Consider the following 20,912-nt stretch of genomic DNA (forward strand, 5'->3'; position numbering starts at 1 on the left):
GTGTTTTACTCTTTGTTTTTAATTCCTTGGGAGGAGTCTACATGAACAACAACCATTTTCTTCAAGTTACCAGTTTTATCAGTTGCAGGTTGCACAACATTTTGACAATCTGAAAAGTTAAGACAATACAGGTAGTTCTTGACTTACAGCTAAATTAAGCCCACAATTTCCATCGCTAGACAGTTATTTAGTGAGTTTTCCCTCATTCTATGATCTTTCTTTCCACAGTTAAGTGAATCACTGCACTTATTGAATTGGTAATATGGTTAAGCGTGAAGTGAATCTGCCTTCCCCATTGACTTTGCTAGTCAGAAAGTTGCAAAAGGTGATCACATGACCCCAGGACACTATAACCACCATAAATACATGCCAGCTGCCAACTGTTTTGATTACAATTACATGACCATGGAGATGTGTGTGAAATAGCAAGTCACCTTTTCCAGTGCTTTTGTAACTTTGAATGGTTACTAAGTAGAGAACTAAAAAAAGTGAGGAAAGCTTTACATTTACATGCTTACTCAGCTCATTTGCTAGAACCTCATTAGACATAATTATAGATACAGGAGCTGATGTTTTTACTTACAAGAGCTGATGTTTTCCCGAAAGCCATTCCAAAGGAATCCATCAGTGAAGCCATGTCTAAGCTGGAATTCTTAACCTTTTCTTTTTAAATATTCAGGCACAAAATGCTAATGAGGAGAGACATTATTATTAGACAGCCAGTAACTCTGTAGGCCCTGGATTGTCAAAAACTCTCCATTTTCTTCCATGATGATCAGTGTTTCGCCAGCACTGACCAATCTGACATGATAGCAGTCTTCCAATATTTGATTGGTTGCCACAGAGAGGAAGGGGTCAATCTATTTTCTAAAGCACCTGTAGGCCAGACAAGGAATAAGGGATGGAAACTGAACAAGGAGAGATTTAACCTGGAAATAAGGAAAAACTTTCTGACAGTGAGAACAATCAACCAATAGAACAGCTTGCCCTCGGAAGTTGTGGGAGCACTTGAGACATTTAAGAAGAGATTTGACTGCCATTTGTCAGAAATGGTGTAGGATCTCCTGCTTGGGCGGGGCGTTGGACTTGACGATCTATAAGGTTCCAACTCTGATTATCTGTTATCTGTTATTAGGGGCTGAGAGAAATAAGCTGGTAAAAAGTCTTCAACAGATTTCCATAACTGAGGGTGGACCTGATCCTGGATCATTTTATGGTAATCAAATGCTTGATTACTATATCACACTGGCTCACACATTAAGTACATGTGGAATTCCTTTTTTATAATAAGAAAACAGATAAACTGTTATGTGAATAGAATAGAATAGAATAGAATAGAATAGAATAGAATAGAATAGAATAGAATAGAATAGAACACTTTATTGGCCAAGTGATTGGACACACAAGGAATTTGTCTTGGTGTATATACTCTCAGTATACATAAAGAAAAGATACATTCGTTAAGAATCAAGAATCATAACGTACAACACTTAACGATAGTCATAGGGTACAACCATGATATCAGAAACTACATGAAAGTGGATGGGCCAGATTAATTTTTGTTTCTAGATATGGAATCGGGAGAACTTTATCTAATACTTTATATCAGAAAAGAGGGAGTGAAAATTGTATTTTATGACATTGTAGAAGAATTTCATTGTGACTTGAGAGTTAATAGGGTTAAAAGACAATAGGGTTAAAAGACTATTCCTTCTTCTTAAGGTGGATACTAGAAATTTTAAAGAAAACTAAAGTCATATTAAGCCTGTGGGACCTCTTCATGAATAAGATCTGCACTAGAGTTTGTATTAAAAATGTGACTATGATTTTTTTTAAAAATCTTCTGATAAGATTAGGCTCTATGGGGCAACTAATTTTCAACACACCAGAATTTACATGGACACTACATTCATTGTTGATACTACAGTGTTATCTTCACCAGGTCAGATGCACTGCCTTTTCTGGGTTAGAATTCAAAACAGTAATAATCATAAATGCCACTTCTACTGCTGTGAATTTTGTCAGGCTCATTAAGGTCTTCATTCATTGAAGCTTAAAACATTCCCTGAAATTTTGAGCAGGCACTAGAATTACCTGATAATTACTTACAATCATCAACATTTTATTTGTTTAGGACATTAAATCTTGACCTTTAGTTTCACAGCAGTTGTTTGAAACAATTTAGATTGCAGGAAAATAAAACCTTGAGTGAAGTCAAAGAGCTGAAATAAATGCCAACTTCATAAAAGTTAGCAATTCTGAGGCTCACATGTGTAACTTGGGGGGTTGGGGAACCTGTATTTCCCTCATCAGCTTTTCATTTCTCCTGGTGCAGCTTTTCCAAAATTGTTTCTCTTCAACTATGTGAGGTTTATAATCCTAGAATCCTAATTACCCCAGCTACAGGACATGTTGATTGGAAATTCTGTGAGTTGTAATCCAGTGGGAATTAGGTTGATGAAAGTTGCCTTAAATACGGACTTGAGTACATTTACTAATGGACTCATTGCAATCTTCAAATGGCAGGTGACAGTTTCTGAGACTTAATAGAATTTGCTCACCCAGAAAATGGAACAGTCATGCTAATGTATGCACAAATCCTTAGTAACCAAGCACGAATTTGATGCTTTGAGAGACCCTGATGCCACTTTTTAAAGTTCCTGTTCCTGTGCACTGGATCATTGATAATCTGTGTGAAATCAGGAACAATCTACTGTTTTCACCTGTACTTATGGTCTAGGAAAAAGTACTAGAATATAATAATGACTCAAAGGTATAGCAGAATATGGGAGAATCATAATAATCCTTCTGGAAGTGGAGATGATCAGGAAACTACCTGCTGTTGGGTTGCATTTGGAAAACACTGGAATTATGATGTTACACACAGGTCTCCTCTTGAGTGTGGAACCGAGGAACAGGGAAGATTTGTACTGTATATGCTTCAGTCTACTGCAGTGTTTCTTAATTTTAGTAGTTTATAGATGTGTGGACTTTAACTCCCCAAAATTCCCCAGCCAGGATGGAAATTTTGGAAGCTGAGGTCCACACATTTTCAAACTGCCAAGATGTCACAATCCATTTCCAAAGTCTATAGAGTGTTTTCAATCCAGAACTCCTGGGATAATACCTCTAAATCCAACACAGAATCAAGCTCTGCAATTTCTCCTTGGCAAACTGCACTTGCAGATTTTTTGCAATTTCCTGGAGCATTGTACTCTTGTCCATTTACTGAAAAGACATTGAGCTCCTTGAGACATCGAGTGTGTTCAGTGAGGATGCACACAGAGAGAAAACCTGTCTTGAATCAATGTATGTACAGTTTACACGAATTAAGGTTTTCTTTTTGCAGATGCCTGCAAGATGCATGGGCTTTTGCAAATATTGACATTATAGTGTTATTGTCAATGCACATTCAAGTGCATGCCTCGGTGTAGGTTACAATTGAGTCAGGAATTTTGGTCACAAGTTCTTGCAGTCATAAACTGAGTTACCACATGACTGGATTCAATTTTACAACTTTTTTATGACAGTTGTTAAATGAATCACATGGTTGTAAGTCAGAATCCAGGTTATCTGATGGGTGGGGTTTTTTGCAATTGCAAAACATGATCATGTGACTGTGAGCACCATAACTGGGCAAAAATGAAAGTCAGTTTCCAAGTGCCTGAAATGCAATCCCATGGCCACAGAGATAGAACAGAAGTCATAACTTTGAGGATGAGTCATAGATAAGTTTTTTTGAGTACTCTGTAACTTTGAAAATCAAGACTACTGTTCATCATTAAGGTCCAGTTTGCATCATCTATAACAGTGGTATCATTTATAACAGGGGTAACTCAAGGCCCGCAGGCCGAATCCGGCCTGTGGGGTGCTTAGATCTGGGCAAAAGGACCATCCTGGAAACAGTAAAGTACCGGCCTGTGGTGCCTCTACCAGCAAAAATGGAGCTTGAGAGGGCCGTGTGCAGCCCCCCCCACAGGCTGTTTTCTGTCACGATGGCCTCCTGCCACCGTTTGCCAGCAAAAACAGAATTTGGGGGGACATGCATAGCCCCTGAGCTCCGTTTTCTCTGACAGAAGGCCTCAGGAGGCTGTTTCAGCTGAAAATAGAGTTCGGGAGCCCATTTTCTCTGGTAGAGTGCTTGACCATCATAGACATCTCTGATATAAGTAACATCAAGGCCATCCTGGCTCTCGAGGTCAAACACAACCCTGATGCAGCCCTCAATAAAATCGAGTCTGACACCCCTGATCTATAACCAATGTTGTTAGAAGTAGTCTTCGACTTATGATCACGATGGAGCCAAAAATTTCTGTTGCTAAGCAAGACAGTTGTGCACTGAATCTTGCCCCATTTTTTGCCACCGCAGTTAATTGTTAATTGAATCATGAAGTCAGTAAGTGAATTTGGCTTTCCCCATTGACTCTGCTTGTCAGAAGTTGGGAAGGTTACAAAGGGTCAGGACATGACCTTGAGAGAGTGCAATTATCATAAATGGCAGTAGCCAAGCAGCCAAATTTTGATCACATGTTCATAGGGATGCTACAAGAGTCATAAGTATGAAAAATGGTCATAATTCATTTTTTTCAATGTTGTTGTATCTTCAGATTGTCTTTAAATGAACAGTTATAAATTTAGGACAATCTAAACAGAAATTCAGTTTACCATGCAATCTTTTTTGATGCGTTTTTTAAAATGTTAACAGTTGATAGCTGCAGTTGAGATATTCATCAGGAGATTATTACTCATTACATACTCGTTACAATGAGGAGAAAAATTAAATCCAAATTCTAAGGGAAATTACTGCAGATGTGACACAGAAGAAAGAACAAGTAACAACGTAAGAATTCTGTGTCTGATTACACTGAAAGCAATAAAAAGTACAATTGGCTAACAGATGGGAAGTAATATAGGGCAATAATAAAGAGAATAAGGAGATTTATCCTTGCTTCATTTTGCAAACACTGGTAATAAAACAAATGTTTCACCAAGAGTTTCTTTACAATTTTCATGGTATCACAAATCACTGAAATGAAATTAACTGAATTGTATACAGATACTGAAAACTCAGCTCTGTTATTACATACCAATTCATGAAGCCCCAGCCTTGTATTGTGATAGAAACAGCATGCACAGACTGGGATTTGCATTTGCTAGTCCAAATAATTTTGAAGACAGATATATTACAAAGACTGTGCAGAAAGAATCTATAGACTTATGTAGCCAATAGGTGTAATGCTAACCTTCTGTTTCCACAATTATTCTAGCAACATTTTCACCTTGCCAGATAATATTCCTGTTAAGTTTGCATCTTCCCATGCAGAGGGCCGGCCAGGTCGATGTGAATTCTGGACCAAGGAGCGCTGGCGCTTTCCCATCTAGTAGGGGTGGCAATGGGGGGAGCAGGACGGGATTCCTGGCAAATGCTGCAGGAACTTACCCAATTGACAATGTCCTCATCGAGACCCGGCCACCACACGTAGCTGCGTGCTAACGCCTTCATTCTCACGATGCCAGGATGTCCCTCAGTGCAACGCTTCCAGAACTCGGGCAGTGCGCAGTGAGGCCGGGATGACCACTCGAGTGCCCCATAGTAGACAGCCCTGCAAGCTGGACAACTCCTGCATGCGAGTCTTAAAGGTGTGAATTTGTTATCAACATTGCCACCCGGCCACCCCCTCCTCACCCAGTCGAGCGTTTGGTCTGCCTTGGTTTTAGCAGCAATGTCCAGGGCAGTGATGGGTAGGTCCAAGTGGGTGATCTCGAAAATAGCGTGGACAGGAGCAGGGTCTTCAGCCGGGGCCGGCAAGGGGCAGCGACTGAGTGCATCAGCGTGGGACAGTGTTTTACCCGGGCGGTGTATAAGTCTGTAGGAGTAGGCTGCCAGGAAGAGAGTCCACCTTGTCATCCTAGGGGAGAGGACTTGAGGGGTCTGCTTGTCCCCGGCTAGTAGGCCCAGGAGGGGTTTGTGGTCCGTGACCAGCTCAAAAAAATGGCCAAAGAGGAATTCGTGAAATTTTTTCACGGCTGCAACAGCTGCTAGGGCTTCCTTATCGATCTGGCTGTAATTGCGCTCCGTTGCAGAGAGCGTCCTTGAGAAAAAGGCGATGGGAGCCTCGGCGCCATTGGGAAGCCTGTGACTTAGTACCGCCCCAATTCCAAAAGGGGAGGCGTCTGCTGCCAGCACTAAAGGGAGGTTAGGGTCGAATTGAATAAGTACCGCCTCTGACGTGAGTAGTGATTTGACGGCGTGAAAAGCATGTTCTTCTTTGTGCCCCCAGTGCCACGGTGACTTTTTATCCAGTAATCTGTGTAGGGGTTCAGCTACTGATGCTTTATGGGGCAAAAAGGATGCGTAAAAGTTCAATAGGCCCAAGAACGCCTGTAGTTCAGTTTTGGAGGTTGGAGTGGGTGCCTCGTGGATTGCCTTAACCTTGGACTCCAGGGGTGAATGCCAGAGGCGTCAATTTTATAACCCAGAAAGTCCACCTGTCTAGTGGCAATGGCACATTTTTCTTTTTCAACTTGAGGCCATGCTGTCTGAACCTCTCTAACACAGCTCGAACTCTCTGGAAGAGTTGGGGTCTGTCCCTGGCCGAGACTAAGATGTCGTCAAGTAGGGTACTACACCAGGGAGGCCCTGCAAAATCCGCTCCATGAGGGATTGAAAAATACCAGGGCAACACTTACGCCAAATTGGAGACGCTTGCATCGGAAGGCACCCCTGTGAGTGGCAATTGTCTGGAGTTCCGCTGTTTGGTTATCTACAGGGAACTGCTGATATGCTTGAGACATGTCCAATTTAGCAAAAATGCTGCCTGGTTCGAATGTGTGTAATAAGTGCTGAATGACGGCAGCAGGATAAGCGCTAACTTGTAGAAATTTATTGATTGTCGTCTTGTAGTCCGAGCAAATTCTCAGGCTACCGTCTTTTTGAGGGGTGTGACAATGGGCGTCTCCCACTTGGCGAAATCTGTTGGTTCAATGACCCCTTGTTTTAAGAGTTTATCCAATTCCGCATCTAGTTTTGGCCGAATAGCAAATGGGACCCCTACGCGGTTTTAGCCTGATTGGGACTGCTTGGGGGTCAACTGAGAATGAGATGGGGTACCGTTATAACACCCAGCTCTTCGCTGAATACATCTGAGTAATCAGCGAATAAGGAGTCAGTGTCAGAGGTTGAGACAGCATGGACTCCTGTTAGCCCTAGGCCGAGATGGGAAACCAATCGAGCCCCAATAAGGTGGTAGATTGCCGTTAACTACCACTAGAGGTAGGTGACCTTTAAAAGCTTTAAAACTGACAAGAAACTTGCCTCTGCCGATTACAGGAATGGTCTTCCCTGGTAGTCCTTCAGGCCAAACTGGCATCTCTGGAGCCGGCTAGTGGATAGGCTTGGTTGGAGCCTCTTGAGGGTGTTCCACGAGATAATTGAGAGCGCTGACCCTGTGTCAACCTCCATGCGGCACGGTTTACCTTCTAGGGAGACGGAGAGAGAAATTTTACTAACAGTGTGGCAAGTGTGCTTGGCAAGGTGGTGCGTGCGACAGTTCAATACTTGCCTCTGTGGCCCGAGTGCGAGGGGGTGTCTTTGTGCTGCGCTTTGGGGGTTTGGCAGACTCTCATGATGTGTCCCCTTATGGCAGTTATTGCAGGTGGCTCCTTTAAACTTGCAGGTGGCCCTCTGATGAGATCCCCCCAGGCTAGGCACAGGGTGATGTGCTTGGGTGGACTGATGTTTTCTTGTCTGGCTCCTACCTGCGGCCGTCTGTCGTTGGAGAGGCGGTGGACTTCGTTTTCATCACTGATGGTTTCCTCTGCTACCACCTCCTCGGAGTGGACTGGAAGTGATGTCAGCTTGGCACTTGGACCCTGGATTTCGTGGCTGCGCTTTGTTGCCAGCTCAGCTGCCAAGGCCTCCTCGACTGCTTGTGCGAGGTTGAGGTCTTTTTGGCGAGAAGGCGCCTTTGCAGGTGGAGGTCCTTGACCCGCAGACTACTTGATCGAGGAGCATGTCCTCCAGGTAGGTTCCAAACCCACAATGCAGTGCTGCTGTTCTGAGAGCGGCCATATATTGATTGATGGTCTCCTTGCTCGATTGCTTCCTCATACGGAAGGTGAATCTCCTGGCAATCTGTGAGGGCCTGGGGAATAGTGGTTAGTGAGAATTTCAAGTAACTCAGACCACGGAACGTTTTTCAACTCACGAGGAGCCACGAGTGCCGTGGCAGTATCGTAGACGGTGGCTCCACAGTAGATTAGAAATACGATTTTTCCGATGCTCTCCTGCGTCCGCCAGGCCAACTGCATCGATATAATGATTAAAGCGGTTCTTATACGATTCCACTTCTCCTCGTCTGGTTTGAACGCCGGGAAGACTGGATTGGAACTCATGGTGCTGGGACCGGTTGAACAACCTGTGGAAAAAATCTCTCTGGGGCAGCAGACAATGTTTTAGTGCCCGTGGTGGGCAAGTGATTTCAGCTCAGGAGAGGCTGTTTGCAATCCTCTCTTTCTCTCTGGGTTAACCACGTTTGGCTGTTAGCCGTTGATGGCGTTGGATTCGCGCCTGTGTGGGCGTCAGTGACTGGCTACAGCGCTGTGCTGTACCTTTTAGGTTTGAAATTCAAATGACAACCGTTTGAATTTCGCGCCTGATACTGAGCGGCGCGGCTCGCAGCGCTTCACTTTCCCTGTAGCTGGGCTAACAAGCGGCTACAGACGCTTCTAACTTTCGATTCTGACCGCTCTCTCTGGCTGCGGATCAGCGTTTGCTTCTTATCGCTTGCTGGCCGCTTTCTCTGTCAGCGGATCAGCGTTTGCTCTTTTTGTTTGCTCTTTTTGTTTGCTGACTGCTCTCTCTGGCTGCGGATCAGCGTTTCTCTATCGCCGCCGATCGCTCTCTCTGGGCTGCGGATCGGCGGCTAGTGACTCAGCGGTTGCATGGTGCTTCTGGTAGCCATCCCATCCTCGTCGCCAGTGTTAAGTTTGGGAAAAGAGAGGCTGAACCAGAGCATGAGTGCAACAATACTTTATTATAACAATAAAGGGCTGACCGTGCTAGCCACGCCTGGAACTGGCTCGCAGCAATCAGCAACTGGTTGGACCCCGCAGCCTGCTTTTATAGCTGGCTGCTGGGGAGAACCAACCAATGAGGAAAAGGGGGAAGAACGCCCACACAAAGTGAGTGGACCTGAGTGAGAACTCCTAGAGTTCTCAGGACATAACAATTCCCTACTTCAGTTACTAACATGATAAATACAAAACAGGAGAAGAACATGAATTAATATATGCTTTATAATGATTATGGATTCAAAACTAAGCTGGAGAAACAATATCATTGATTCTGTATTTAACAAAGAAATTAAATCCTATAAGTAAATAATCAAAAAGCTTTCTAAAATATCTGGCATCCAACCTGTTCAAGTAAAGATCTACTCAGCTTGGGAAACATATTGCCTGAGTGCCTAACAAAAGCTCTGGATTTATCAAGCTGGTCTCAACTTGTTTATATGATTATGGACTAAGTGACTCTGAAGATAAGAGAGATAGTTAAGGAAGAATAGAAATCTATCTTTCATTCTATTTTCTTTGTGGTTTTCTGGTGGGATTGCAAAAACACCTGCAATTTCTTTGGGAATTATGATTTATATTGCAGTAATCAAAACTGATATGCCTTTCATAGTAGAGTAGCTGTTATTTTTTTTAAATGGAGCTTTTTGAACCTGAAATTGGTACTGTATTGCCCAATAATGCAGATAAAAGAATAAAGTTTGGGGTAAGAAAGCTGTTGACAAATGACTGAAATAAATACTTTAAATAATCTTACAATAAGGAGTACCGAGGCAGAAAATAATTTACTGGCTCAGAAATTCCTTAACATATTATGTGTTATCCTAAAGAAATGTAACAGAAGAAGGGTAGGAGGTTGGTAAATAGGACCAAGAAATTCTAAACTGATGGGCCAATTTCACATGAGATAACATTTTTGTCATGAGCATAGTCACCAAATGTGTTAATTAGTTCTCCAAATTAAGGTTTATTTGATTCTCTGCTCAGATAGCTTAGCAAATTTTAAAATGATTATTGTACAGATTACTTTTTCATTCAGGTCTTTATTTTTTGTTTCTAAGCAACCAAAAATTGCTCCACTCCTGTTCTGTGACAGCCTTAAAGTCAGAGGAGTTTGATGTTGCAACTCAGCCTCCCAACCTTCTGGAGAGCTACAGAAGGCAATGAGTATAATATTATTATTTCACTGAAAGGAGTAGATTTGGTAATATTTACAAGGGATGAGGAGGTGGGGACTCAAAGCAGGTAGCAAACTAATTGTGGTATCCCAATACAAAAAAAATACATTTGCACATGTTTCTGTGTCACACATGTGTACATGTGCTCCAATCACCAACTTTCCTGTTTTGATTCTCTTCTGCAGATACTTCTGGGCGAATTTGTTTTTTTGGGGGGGCATGTATTAGATGTTTTCAGAATGGGAGTAAAAACAGCAGGGAATTAAACTTTTGCTTGCCAAGCAAAAAGTTTTATCTCTTAGTTATGGCTCATTTCTCAACCTGGAGTTCACACAGAGACCTACAGTGTGATATATGTTATGGAATTAATCTTTTAGACAACCGCTGATACTCAAATATAGGGAGAAAGTAGTTTATGGAGGCATTCTGTGTTGCTTGAGCTTACACATTTTACTTTTAAATCTGTATTTTTATGGAATCCAAATTATTATCGCAAGGAACTGTGTACAACGAAAAACTTTGTAAACAGGACAATCATACATATTACCTATTGAATAATTAATCCAATGTTAGATACAGCAGAGAATCCAAAATTCCCTTTGTAAATAACATACCAGTGCATTAATTAAATATTACTAAGAAAATGATTTTCTTTTGCTCAATCAATACCTAAGGCATGAATAATTTTGTTGTTTTTAAATAATCTACTGGACAATCTGTTTGTAGTTATGAAATTCCTTAGTTGCTTACCTATTTGTTGTATGCCTAACTGCAACCCTAATGTAACTCCAAACAGATACATAGTATATACTAGTATTGAATTTTACATTCACTATAAAGTTCATTTTTATTTATGTATCATATTTGTAAAGCTGCTCAACTCCACAGCAACTCTGGCTGGTGCACAATATTAAAAACAAATTTACAACCACATTAAAAAAAATAATGTAGACCATGTAGATATTAAACAGGAAAAGGAAGCCCTGTATCACATCACCCATTAGGGCCTCGTGTCAATCTTTTTCCTGCTTCCATGACTGATAGTATTAAAGTCCACTGAAAGAACAGGGATTATCAGAACAGTAACATGCTATCCTGGCTTTGCAAGAGGCCATCCATAAACTATCAACCATGATGCTATCTGTGTACTATATCCTAACCTGAAATAAGACTGAAACAGGCCTGAATAATCTGCTTCCTTCAGAGCCCTCTAAAACTGTCTTCTTAGCAAACCTCCTAAGAAAAGGAAGGTTAGAGTGGATAAAAATTGTCCAGAACTATTGGATCCAGCAACAACCTCTTAAAGGAGAAGCATATCATGAGTGAACTAGGCCATCCTTCTGAAAAACTGGTATTATTGAATGGAATCTGAAGGCAGGACAAGAAGCAATAGATGAAAACTAATCAAAGAGAGAACCTAGAATTAAGGAGAAATATCCTGACAGAACAATTAATCAGTGGGATGACCTGCCTCCAGAAGTTGAGGGTGCTCTAACACTGGGGGTTAAAAAAGAAGATATTTGACTGAAACGGTATACATTTTCCTGCTTGAGTAGAGTGATGGATGAGAAGACTCCAACATGCCTTCCAATTCCGTAATTCTGATTCAATTACACACCACCCAAAAGAACTTCATAAATCAAGAGGGCAATGACCAAACAAACAGGCAGTCGGGTTAACAATCCTGAGGATCATGTCCACTTCCTAGGAGTTTCACTTTCAAACAGTTACCAGGCAACCACATAAAACGTCCATCACCTCAAATGTATTGGCTTAATCACAGTCCAATTCTAAGTGAATATGAATTTTATCTACCGGATGTCTAGAAAATTCAAGCCAACTCTTTGCAAAATACTCAGTCCAAGTGACAACTAAGACCTATGTTGATCTGCCTACCAGATACATAAGAAATCTCAACTTTCTTATGGAACACATTAAAGTTCATTTGTTGCCTGGGATCTAATAGGTTCTAACCCACTGAATGGATAGGGGGAATGCCAGTCAAGCAATACACTTATCAGAGATTGACGGAGCAATGGCAAAGGACTGTTGGCGATGTTCTCCACTCCCAGATTATATTTATATTTTCAAGATTTTTAATCTCCAACACCAGTGCATATGGTCAGTATGAATGCAGTACAGTATCATACCTATAAATACATTCAGGTGCATCAGAAAGATAATGAAATGTAGCACAAGACTAAGTTAAAGATTCAAATAACTTGGACATTCAGTGAACTCTTCTTTCTTTGCATCAATATTATTCTTGTGGCATCAAATCTGGTAGTTTTGCAAACTCTCCCCTCTCTCCTCCCCACAAAATTTAATGTTTCCACTAGAAACATGAAAAATAGTGTGAAACACTGACTTCACTCAGTAGTCTGGTATAGGAGCAGTGGCACGGTAAGGTTTTCCTTATCTCCAATCCTTCAAAAAACAAATTTTTCAAGTAGTTCAAGACAAAAAGCTACATACATATACTGTAAATTTAAATTTCTCATGGCACTTTCATGCATGAACTATCATGTACGTTTTCATTATTAAATGATGTTACCTTGGTGGTGTAAGTGTGTCCATCAGAACCACAAACAGAGCTGGCATGTGTCAGAGGACATGGCTTGCATTTTACTAAATTAGATGATCCAGCCCAATGCCTCTGGGGCAAATTTCCTTTCTTTTGCCGAAGGCTGTGAAAGATATGCAGAAGAGAGATTAGAGACTGAAAATGACTCTTTACATAACTGAAAACAATCCGCATTTTGTGTAAGGTAATATCCATTTCAAATCCTGACTTCTTCAAGTACATTTGAAAAAGAATTAAAGAGTAACCTGGTAGCTATTGTTAATGTAGCCACCCCCATGTTATTAATGATGTTCTTGAATGTGACAAGATGACCGAGCCAGACACAGCTTATTACCTTTTCAAGAAAAGAGGGAATTAGAAAATATTGGTGGTGCAAGTAGAAGAGGTAAAGTTATACAGTACATTTGTTTTTATATCCTGATAAGATGAAAAGGGGCATGGGAGTATTTAGCATAATATATACATAATTTCTCTGTTACTTATTTATTTGATTTCTATGGTTGTCCATTCACCAAGCAACTTTGACTTAAATGTTTAAAAACAGCTATCATTATAAAAAAGAAAATATTTTTTTTTTTAATTTAAATAAAATAATACTATGACAGGGAGAAATACGTTCTAAATATACATTATCAGAGGTTCACACAGCATACTGCCTATCCATAAGGAAAGGACTACAGGTCTCCCAAAGGTTGGCATGTTTAGAATTACCTTGCTGCAAACAGAAGAGAAGTTTAGTTGTCTAACTTGTTTATTTATTCCTTCTTCAGCAGAAATGCACAGAACTTTTCATTTGTACTCCAGATTTTCTTTCTTTTTTTTAAAATAAAGTTTTATTTAGGTTTTTACACATACAAAATACAAGTAAAACATCTTTTTTGAAAATAGCACGGTCCTAGGTTGAACTTCTTTATACAGACACAAAACTCAATTTCATGCTCCTTTTTGTATTCTATTCCATATCTTATACCATTTTACATTTTCTATATAATTTTTCCCCTCTTTTAATTTTCTCAATTTTATTTTGATTATCTCATCTCAATTCAAATCATTATATTTATACTTTTGTCAACTCTTATTTAAATTTCAATATATACCTTAAGTTTATGACCTTCAATATAATACATAATACATAACTTTCAATCGAATTCTGCTTGGTACATTCTTATAATACACACTATATTCTTTAAAAAAAAGAAAGAAAGTTTGTAAATATATGTAATTATAAACCCTCATTCCATTCCAGTTCAGTTCTATCATTAATAATCATTAAAAACTTAACATCTTTAACACTTCTTTTCAATTAAATATCATACTTCCTTAAAATATATAATCTTCATAATGTTATATAAATCATTAAATATACCTTTTGTTACATTTATTTATTGACAAGCATTCCACTGAATTACGATAGCTATTTTATCAGACATTTTAATCATACTTGTTTCACATTTTCTAAAATTATTTCCGCTTCTAATATAACCATACTATCTTATGTACCTTTGCATATTCCCTTTTTCCATTAAGTTTTCACCCATTATCTCTAAATAGACCCCGTGTCTCTATATTTTGCTTCTGTCCTTTATAACTTCTTTTCCTTTCTTTCTTCCCTCTCATCTTCTCCCTCCCCTTTTTACCCCCTTGTCTCTCTACTTCTAATTCTCTCTTCTGCATTTCCCTCTTCTGTTGCTTTCTGATTTTATACTTATTTTTCACTCTATTTTTTTTTTGGGGGGGTGTTTTTCCCAATCTTAAACTTTCCATTCTCTTTTCTCCCTTTCCTTTCCCACCCCCATCTAAGATTACTTGTTCATTAAAGATGGCTTCTTCTTTGTCGCAATCTTCTTGTTCCGCAGGCATTTCTTGTTGTTTCTCATAATTCCAAATCTCCATTTCTAAAAACTGAAATACGAAGCCAAAAGAACCTCTCCCTTCTTATGTATCTTCTTTGTACTTTTTAAGTTCCATTTTCAGTTCTTCTAAAAGTGAAGCCATTTTAAAACGTTTTAAACAACCACCCAATTGATTTTAGTCATTCAAAACCAAGAATCCAGAAATCATCAAGTAATCCAGATAGTCCCAAGTTATATCTTCTTATTTCTTTTTCGACTTTCTCTTCCTGGGGTTTTTGTTGCAATATTTCAGTTAGAATGTATCTTTTGGAAGTCTTGTTGAGATTTTGCTGTAAATTCTTTTTAATTTAAAAAAGAATTAACTTTTTTAATTCCAGGCAGTCTCCTAAGTTACATTTAAATGCAGTAACCAGGGTTACTGGTAAAAAAAAATAAATCAATTAATCAGACAGTAAAATAAGCCACTATTTTATAATGAAAAATCAACTTTTATAAAACATTTAAATGAAAAATAATGGGTTAAAAATACATCATATAGGATTTAGATTTTCCACATATATTAGGGCAAAAGAGCAAAATATTGCAAATTCCTTTGACACATATGAAAAAATTGATATCACTCATAAAGCCATAAAAAGTGTTCTGGCCTACTTGAATATATAATAATCAATGTTTGTATTCTATAGCTGCAAAGCCTTATACAGAGTGAATAGTCTACTGTTCCAATTTCCACTCATCTACATCAGCACATTTGATCTGCTTTTGGGATATTATGTTTTACCTTGAATTACAGTTTCTGTTTCTGATGGTGGAAGATTAAGTAATATATAGGGGCATGATGGATCCACATTGACCTTTTCAGTTGGCAGGCTAATTCAAGACCTGAGTGCTGTGTGACAGGGTAAACTCCCAGTTACTTGCCCCAGCTCCTGCCATATATGTATGTATTTATGTAAGTACATATGTACACACTCACAAACATGTTCCTTAAGATATTGGAAGGCAGCATATAACAATGGTTAATATAAGTGTCATAACAAGCATTTGGAGGGGGGAAATCTCAGAAATAGCCCTAATAGCTCATCAGAGTAATCTAGGATAGGCAAAAACTTTATTTTAAGGTATCAGTAAACTATTTCATAATACTTTATAATACACCCAGAGGGATGTTTTCTAAAGCAAGATCAACTTGATTGGTAAGGTGCAAATCATACCTATGCAATTTGCCTCTATAAGATAATATCATACTCAGTGGCTGAAATAATCAAAATTCTAGTTTTTTACTTCACTTCAGTTCAAGCTTTCCTCTATTCCAGCCTTTGTCATAGTGATAAATAGCACCATTAGAAGCTTGCGTCCACATATGAAGCCATCTCACAATATCATAAACTGAATGCCTGCAAATAGCCATTCACCCTTGACTCTCTCAGTAGACGACAGCAGGATTTTTTTCTTTTCTTCATAAGCTATTATTAATGAAGATGTGGCTTTGTCAGGTAGATCTTGTCAGAATGAAAAATCAAGATCATGTCTTAAATTACAGTGAAACTGATTTATTGTTCAAGCCATAAAGAAGACTCTAGGTCAACTAACAGCACTAAATTGATGCTATTTAAGAGTTAGTAGAATTCAAGGGGGTGCTGGACTTGGATAGCTTGTGGGAACGTTAATGATGCCAGGCTGATTCCTGTCTTGATTCTACCTCCCCAGGCTCTGCCCCTTCTTCTATAGATCTAAAATCAAGGAGTTTAGGGTGAGTTATTTTAAAACATTTTATTTAGAATATATTTTCTCACTGGAAATACTGGTAAGGGATGTTTTTACAAATAAAAAAATAAAACCCATATTCTATTCTATTATTGCAAGAGCGTAATTAGCTTTTCTGCTGGGGAAAAAGAGTATTTACAACCCATTTTTGTAGCTCACACACAGTTCCCAAATCTAACCTGAACATTTGGTTTTTATTCAAACCACAAAAACTTTTTTTCTTTACATCAAATATTAGCTCCTTTGATTGCAGGGATGGAATGAATAACATTCACAAAATATAATTGGGTAGTTAAAAAGTTGTACTTTCCAAATACTAGCAGAGCATTCTAGTTTTATGATGGAGTAATCTAGTTTCTTTCAAGGGAGGGGGAAGGGCTTGGAAAGGCAAACAGTCAAATGGACCTTGTAGCCTGGCAAGATGTTTGTAATCTCTGATTGCTTTTCTCATGTGGCAACCTGGAAAGAAGAAGACTTTTTATAGGTAGATCTTTGATAAACTAGTTGCATGTGTGCATAGATGTTCATCAGAATATGACCATGTGTAGGGAAAGCATTTGTTTCCAACATGATTTAAAACTGGAAAAAAATGCAATGGGTAGTCTTATATTAAAGAGATTAAAATTGAATGCTTCTATCCCTTGAAATCCAGCTGTGAAGGATCCTGGCCCTCTACCTATATTGTCAACGTGAGGATTGATTGACTCTTACTATGCACCATCCATCTCTTTCTCAGCATCACAATGGTTGCCATTACTTATATTGTCTGCTGCTTATTCTCTGGTCTTTCCTTTAATCTATCATTTTTTATGTTAATATGGCTTTCTGAACACCCAAGGATAATCAAAGATGGATATTGTCATAGCATATCCTAGCTGAACCTATAAGAAAATGCAGCCAAGTTGCAGTCTGGATGCAGGAAAGGGGAAACAAGATGAATGACACTCTGCTGGGGGACAATTTGCACAGCATTTGCTAATTATTCTGTGTGTGCTTGACTGGAAAATCAAAATTTCTGTTTTATTAAAAACAAGTTTTTTTTAAAAAAATGAAGTAAAGCAAATGTTCTAGCATCGTGGACTACATCCCCCATGCTGTTGGCATTTTAATCCAGAGAGAAATCAGATGCAGAAATATAGCAAAATCCAGCTACAGTTGCCTACTAGTGTGTCCTCTGAGTCTCTTCAACAGAAATGTTTCACAGCCTTCTAGTAGAAATCCATCTAATCTGAAATTAAATATTTAGATTAAGCATTTTTATGTTTCAATGCAACCAACCCTGAAGTGCTTGTGGCAGAAGATCAGCTCTTGACTCCCGCTTCAGGCTTAAAATAATAACCCATAAAGCATCGACTCAGCTTAAACTTTTCATAGAGCTTTCCTCAGTATTGTACTTTTTCCCGCTGTTAAACATTTTCTTGAGAAGCCATTTCAGTTCACTAACGAGAGACTTTTATCAAGGAAAAAAATTGCAAGTCTTTTAATTAAAAATGGCATTAATATCCTTTTCAACAAAACTTTCAGAACTGTAACAGCTGATTTAATGCTGCTCGTATTATAAATGTTTTGTCTTTTCAGCTTGACAAAAATGTGTGCTCATTTTGCCTTTATCTTTCTGGCTTGCATACTGATAGTAATGTAAGTGCTTTGAGTCAAAGTATGACCTGTCAAAATCTGAAACCCAGGGAGAGAAAATATATTTTTGTTCTTATTATCTTACTTCTGTCTGTCTCTGAATTTTATCACCTTTGGGGTGTTCACCTTATCTTCCTGCTTTAAATTTTAGACTAAATTCTTAGATACCCATTGCAGATTCCTACTGCATGTTTTAACAAAAAGTTAGCATTCAACTTATAGTTGCTCTTGAAAGTAAATGGGAGTACTATTAGGAAAACATATGACCAACTTGATGCCTTGAAATGTTCACATCTGCAATACTGTAGATCCAAGAAAGTAGAGAATGAGTTATTGTGTAGCACTGAAAAAAGCTACACAAGACTCATTGGACCACAAAACAGAACTTGTTTTTTTATCTTCAGTTTTTTAACGAAACCAGAAACTCTGCAGTGATGTCTTCTTCAACTATGTTTCCATTTTCCTAGTATTTGCCACTATGAGTACAGTCTTTCTAATTATATTCAATTAAATGGGGAGAAATGGCTCAAGAATCTAACAACACCAACAACATTAAGAAGCAAAAAAAAAAGCTTTAAATGCTGAACATCACAATAAGAAGCCGTGTTCTGAGCTCAAAACATTTCAAGTAGGTCAGAATAAGCTGTTTCAAACTCTGACCAACTGTTTCATATTAATAACGTTCCACATACTTCTACTGAAAATTAGAAGTTTGTAACAGACCTAATAAAAAGACTACATAGATTTGCAGCCAGTCTAAGGTTATCAACATTACCCAAGTCAGACCAGAGAGAACAAGGCTTTGCCATCTTTAGGAAATTTTGAATTTGAACAAGCAATGAGACTTCCACTTTAAATCATGAAATATTCCTTATTTAGAAATATGTTGACTTTTGACATTATTAAGTATCTCTAACATTAAATTGATGTTTATTAGTAATCATAATAGCACCAGTAAAAAGTACTTCTCCCAAGTTCTTCTAATTTCCAAATCTCTATTCCTGATGACTCACTAGCTTACTTTTCATGACTTACATTTGCTTAAGACTGTTGTATTTATACTGTGCATAGATGCTTTCACTTGTTTTTCTTTTATTTATATGCCAATTAAATTGCTTTGTTATAAATCTAGTCTTTAGATTAGATTTAGTACATTGTATGAACCCAGTGTGGTTTAAAAATTATTGTTTATGTATGAATCCAAGCAAGACTAGCTGATATAACAGATCATGATTAACTGTGGTTTAGAGTGATATATTAATTCAGCCACAATCTATGTAATTTACTGTACATAGCTTCAACATTCTATTACATCCCATAAAAGTCTTTTAACAAATGAATAAAACACTATTTGAACCCAACTGAAATGATTTTGATTATTTCTACTGGTGATTTAATTAATCCTACACAGCCTCCCCCATACACCCTAATTTATAATTTATGCTCCATCCTGTTTATATTTCAGAAATTACTGTTAATAGATGAACTTTAATCTAATAACATTTTCTCTCCCCTGGCTTTCTTGTCATTTTGAAATACAGTTGTAGGAGTCATCTGGAACCATTTGAACAGTTCACTTAATTTGAAGCTCTTTCTCAAAAAGTAAGGGTGAATAAAGAAGAATAAAGAATAAAAGTGGAGGTTGAACTGCCTTTCTAAAGCTGTTGGAAAGAACGCTTAAGAATATAGAAGCACCGATGTTAACAACAGTGAATAGCCCATCTTGTAGGATGGGTTAGGTCACAAAAATTTTAATTAAAGAAGATTAGTAGGGACTCGCTAGCAGAGACTAAGAATCTTGCTCTAAATTGCAAGGAAATGTCCCAAAGGAAGAGGCTGCCATGAGACAGAGGTAGAAAGTGTTGTTAGAGACTTTCTTAAGGATGAATGTTTGCAGAAAGTCAAATATTTTGCGAGGCAGATTGTGTACAATTGATCCAGTCTTAACACTACCTCTTTAGCCTAAAGAGATCAGACTTACTCTTCTCTTATAAAGGGGCTTGAGGTATATTGTCTCTTTAAGCAACAGCACTTTTTTTTAGACAGAAGTGGAAACAAAAGTGACACAGAGCTCTTTAAGCACTTATTTGACCAGAACAAGCCAGAAAAACCTTAGTTAGATAGAAAAACCTAAAGTCATTTCCTTTGCTGCTTTGTTTATTTTCTGTTTGAACTCCTGACTTATGAAGCTGTTTTTCTTCCAGATTTTGCTGAATTGCAGATTGAATCTCATCAGTTCAGTTTAGAACTGTCCATGGTCCTACTTCTTTCTTTGAATTCTGGATTTCAATAGCATGCCACACATTTTCTCATTTTTTATTAGTCATAAGCATATTTATTTTAGCTTCATGAGGTTTAATACACATGAATTTTGAAAGAATTTGAATGTTTATTTTGCTTTTAAGTTAATGAAAGTTCTTATAAATGTTATTTATTATTATATAAATAATACAAAACTACAGCTTCCAGTTCTTTGGCTGCTATTGGTCTTCATATGGATTGAATTTTTCTCAAGAACCTAGAATTTTATAATGTCATAGATATATGTCATACATATCAGCATAGTATATTGTATGTGTGAATACAAGTAATGTGGCCTTTTGTAATAAAAAATGGACATTTTGTCAATACATAGTTTTTTAAAGTGCTGTCCAATGTTTTTTGGTATGGCGTCCAGTGTGCAGATAACCATTGGGACCATCATGGCAAGTTTATGCCATAATCTTTCAACTTCAATTTTCAGATCTTGATTCTTTGTGGTCTTCTCATGTATATATTTATTTAAAATTTATGTATTTATAGTTTATTATTAATAGTGTATTA

General features: G+C 38.1%; 1 protein-coding gene across 2 annotated transcripts in view; it reads right to left on the reverse strand.

Annotated features, from left to right (window-relative positions):
* The window catches only part of SPOCK1 (SPARC (osteonectin), cwcv and kazal like domains proteoglycan 1), a 519,494-nt gene that overhangs the window by 198,658 nt on the left and 299,924 nt on the right, over positions 1-20,912 (reverse strand). For both annotated transcript variants that reach the window (XM_087924354.1, XM_087924355.1), the window contains exon 5: positions 12,805-12,937. In XM_087924354.1, the coding sequence (XP_087780480.1) occupies positions 12,805-12,937 (133 nt within the window). The remainder of the gene's footprint in view (positions 1-12,804; positions 12,938-20,912) is intronic.

This window comes from Pseudonaja textilis, chromosome 2, assembly GCF_049901715.1.
Source record: "Pseudonaja textilis isolate UNSWEBS1 chromosome 2, rPseTex1.2, whole genome shotgun sequence".
Lineage (NCBI taxonomy): Eukaryota > Metazoa > Chordata > Lepidosauria > Squamata > Elapidae > Pseudonaja > Pseudonaja textilis.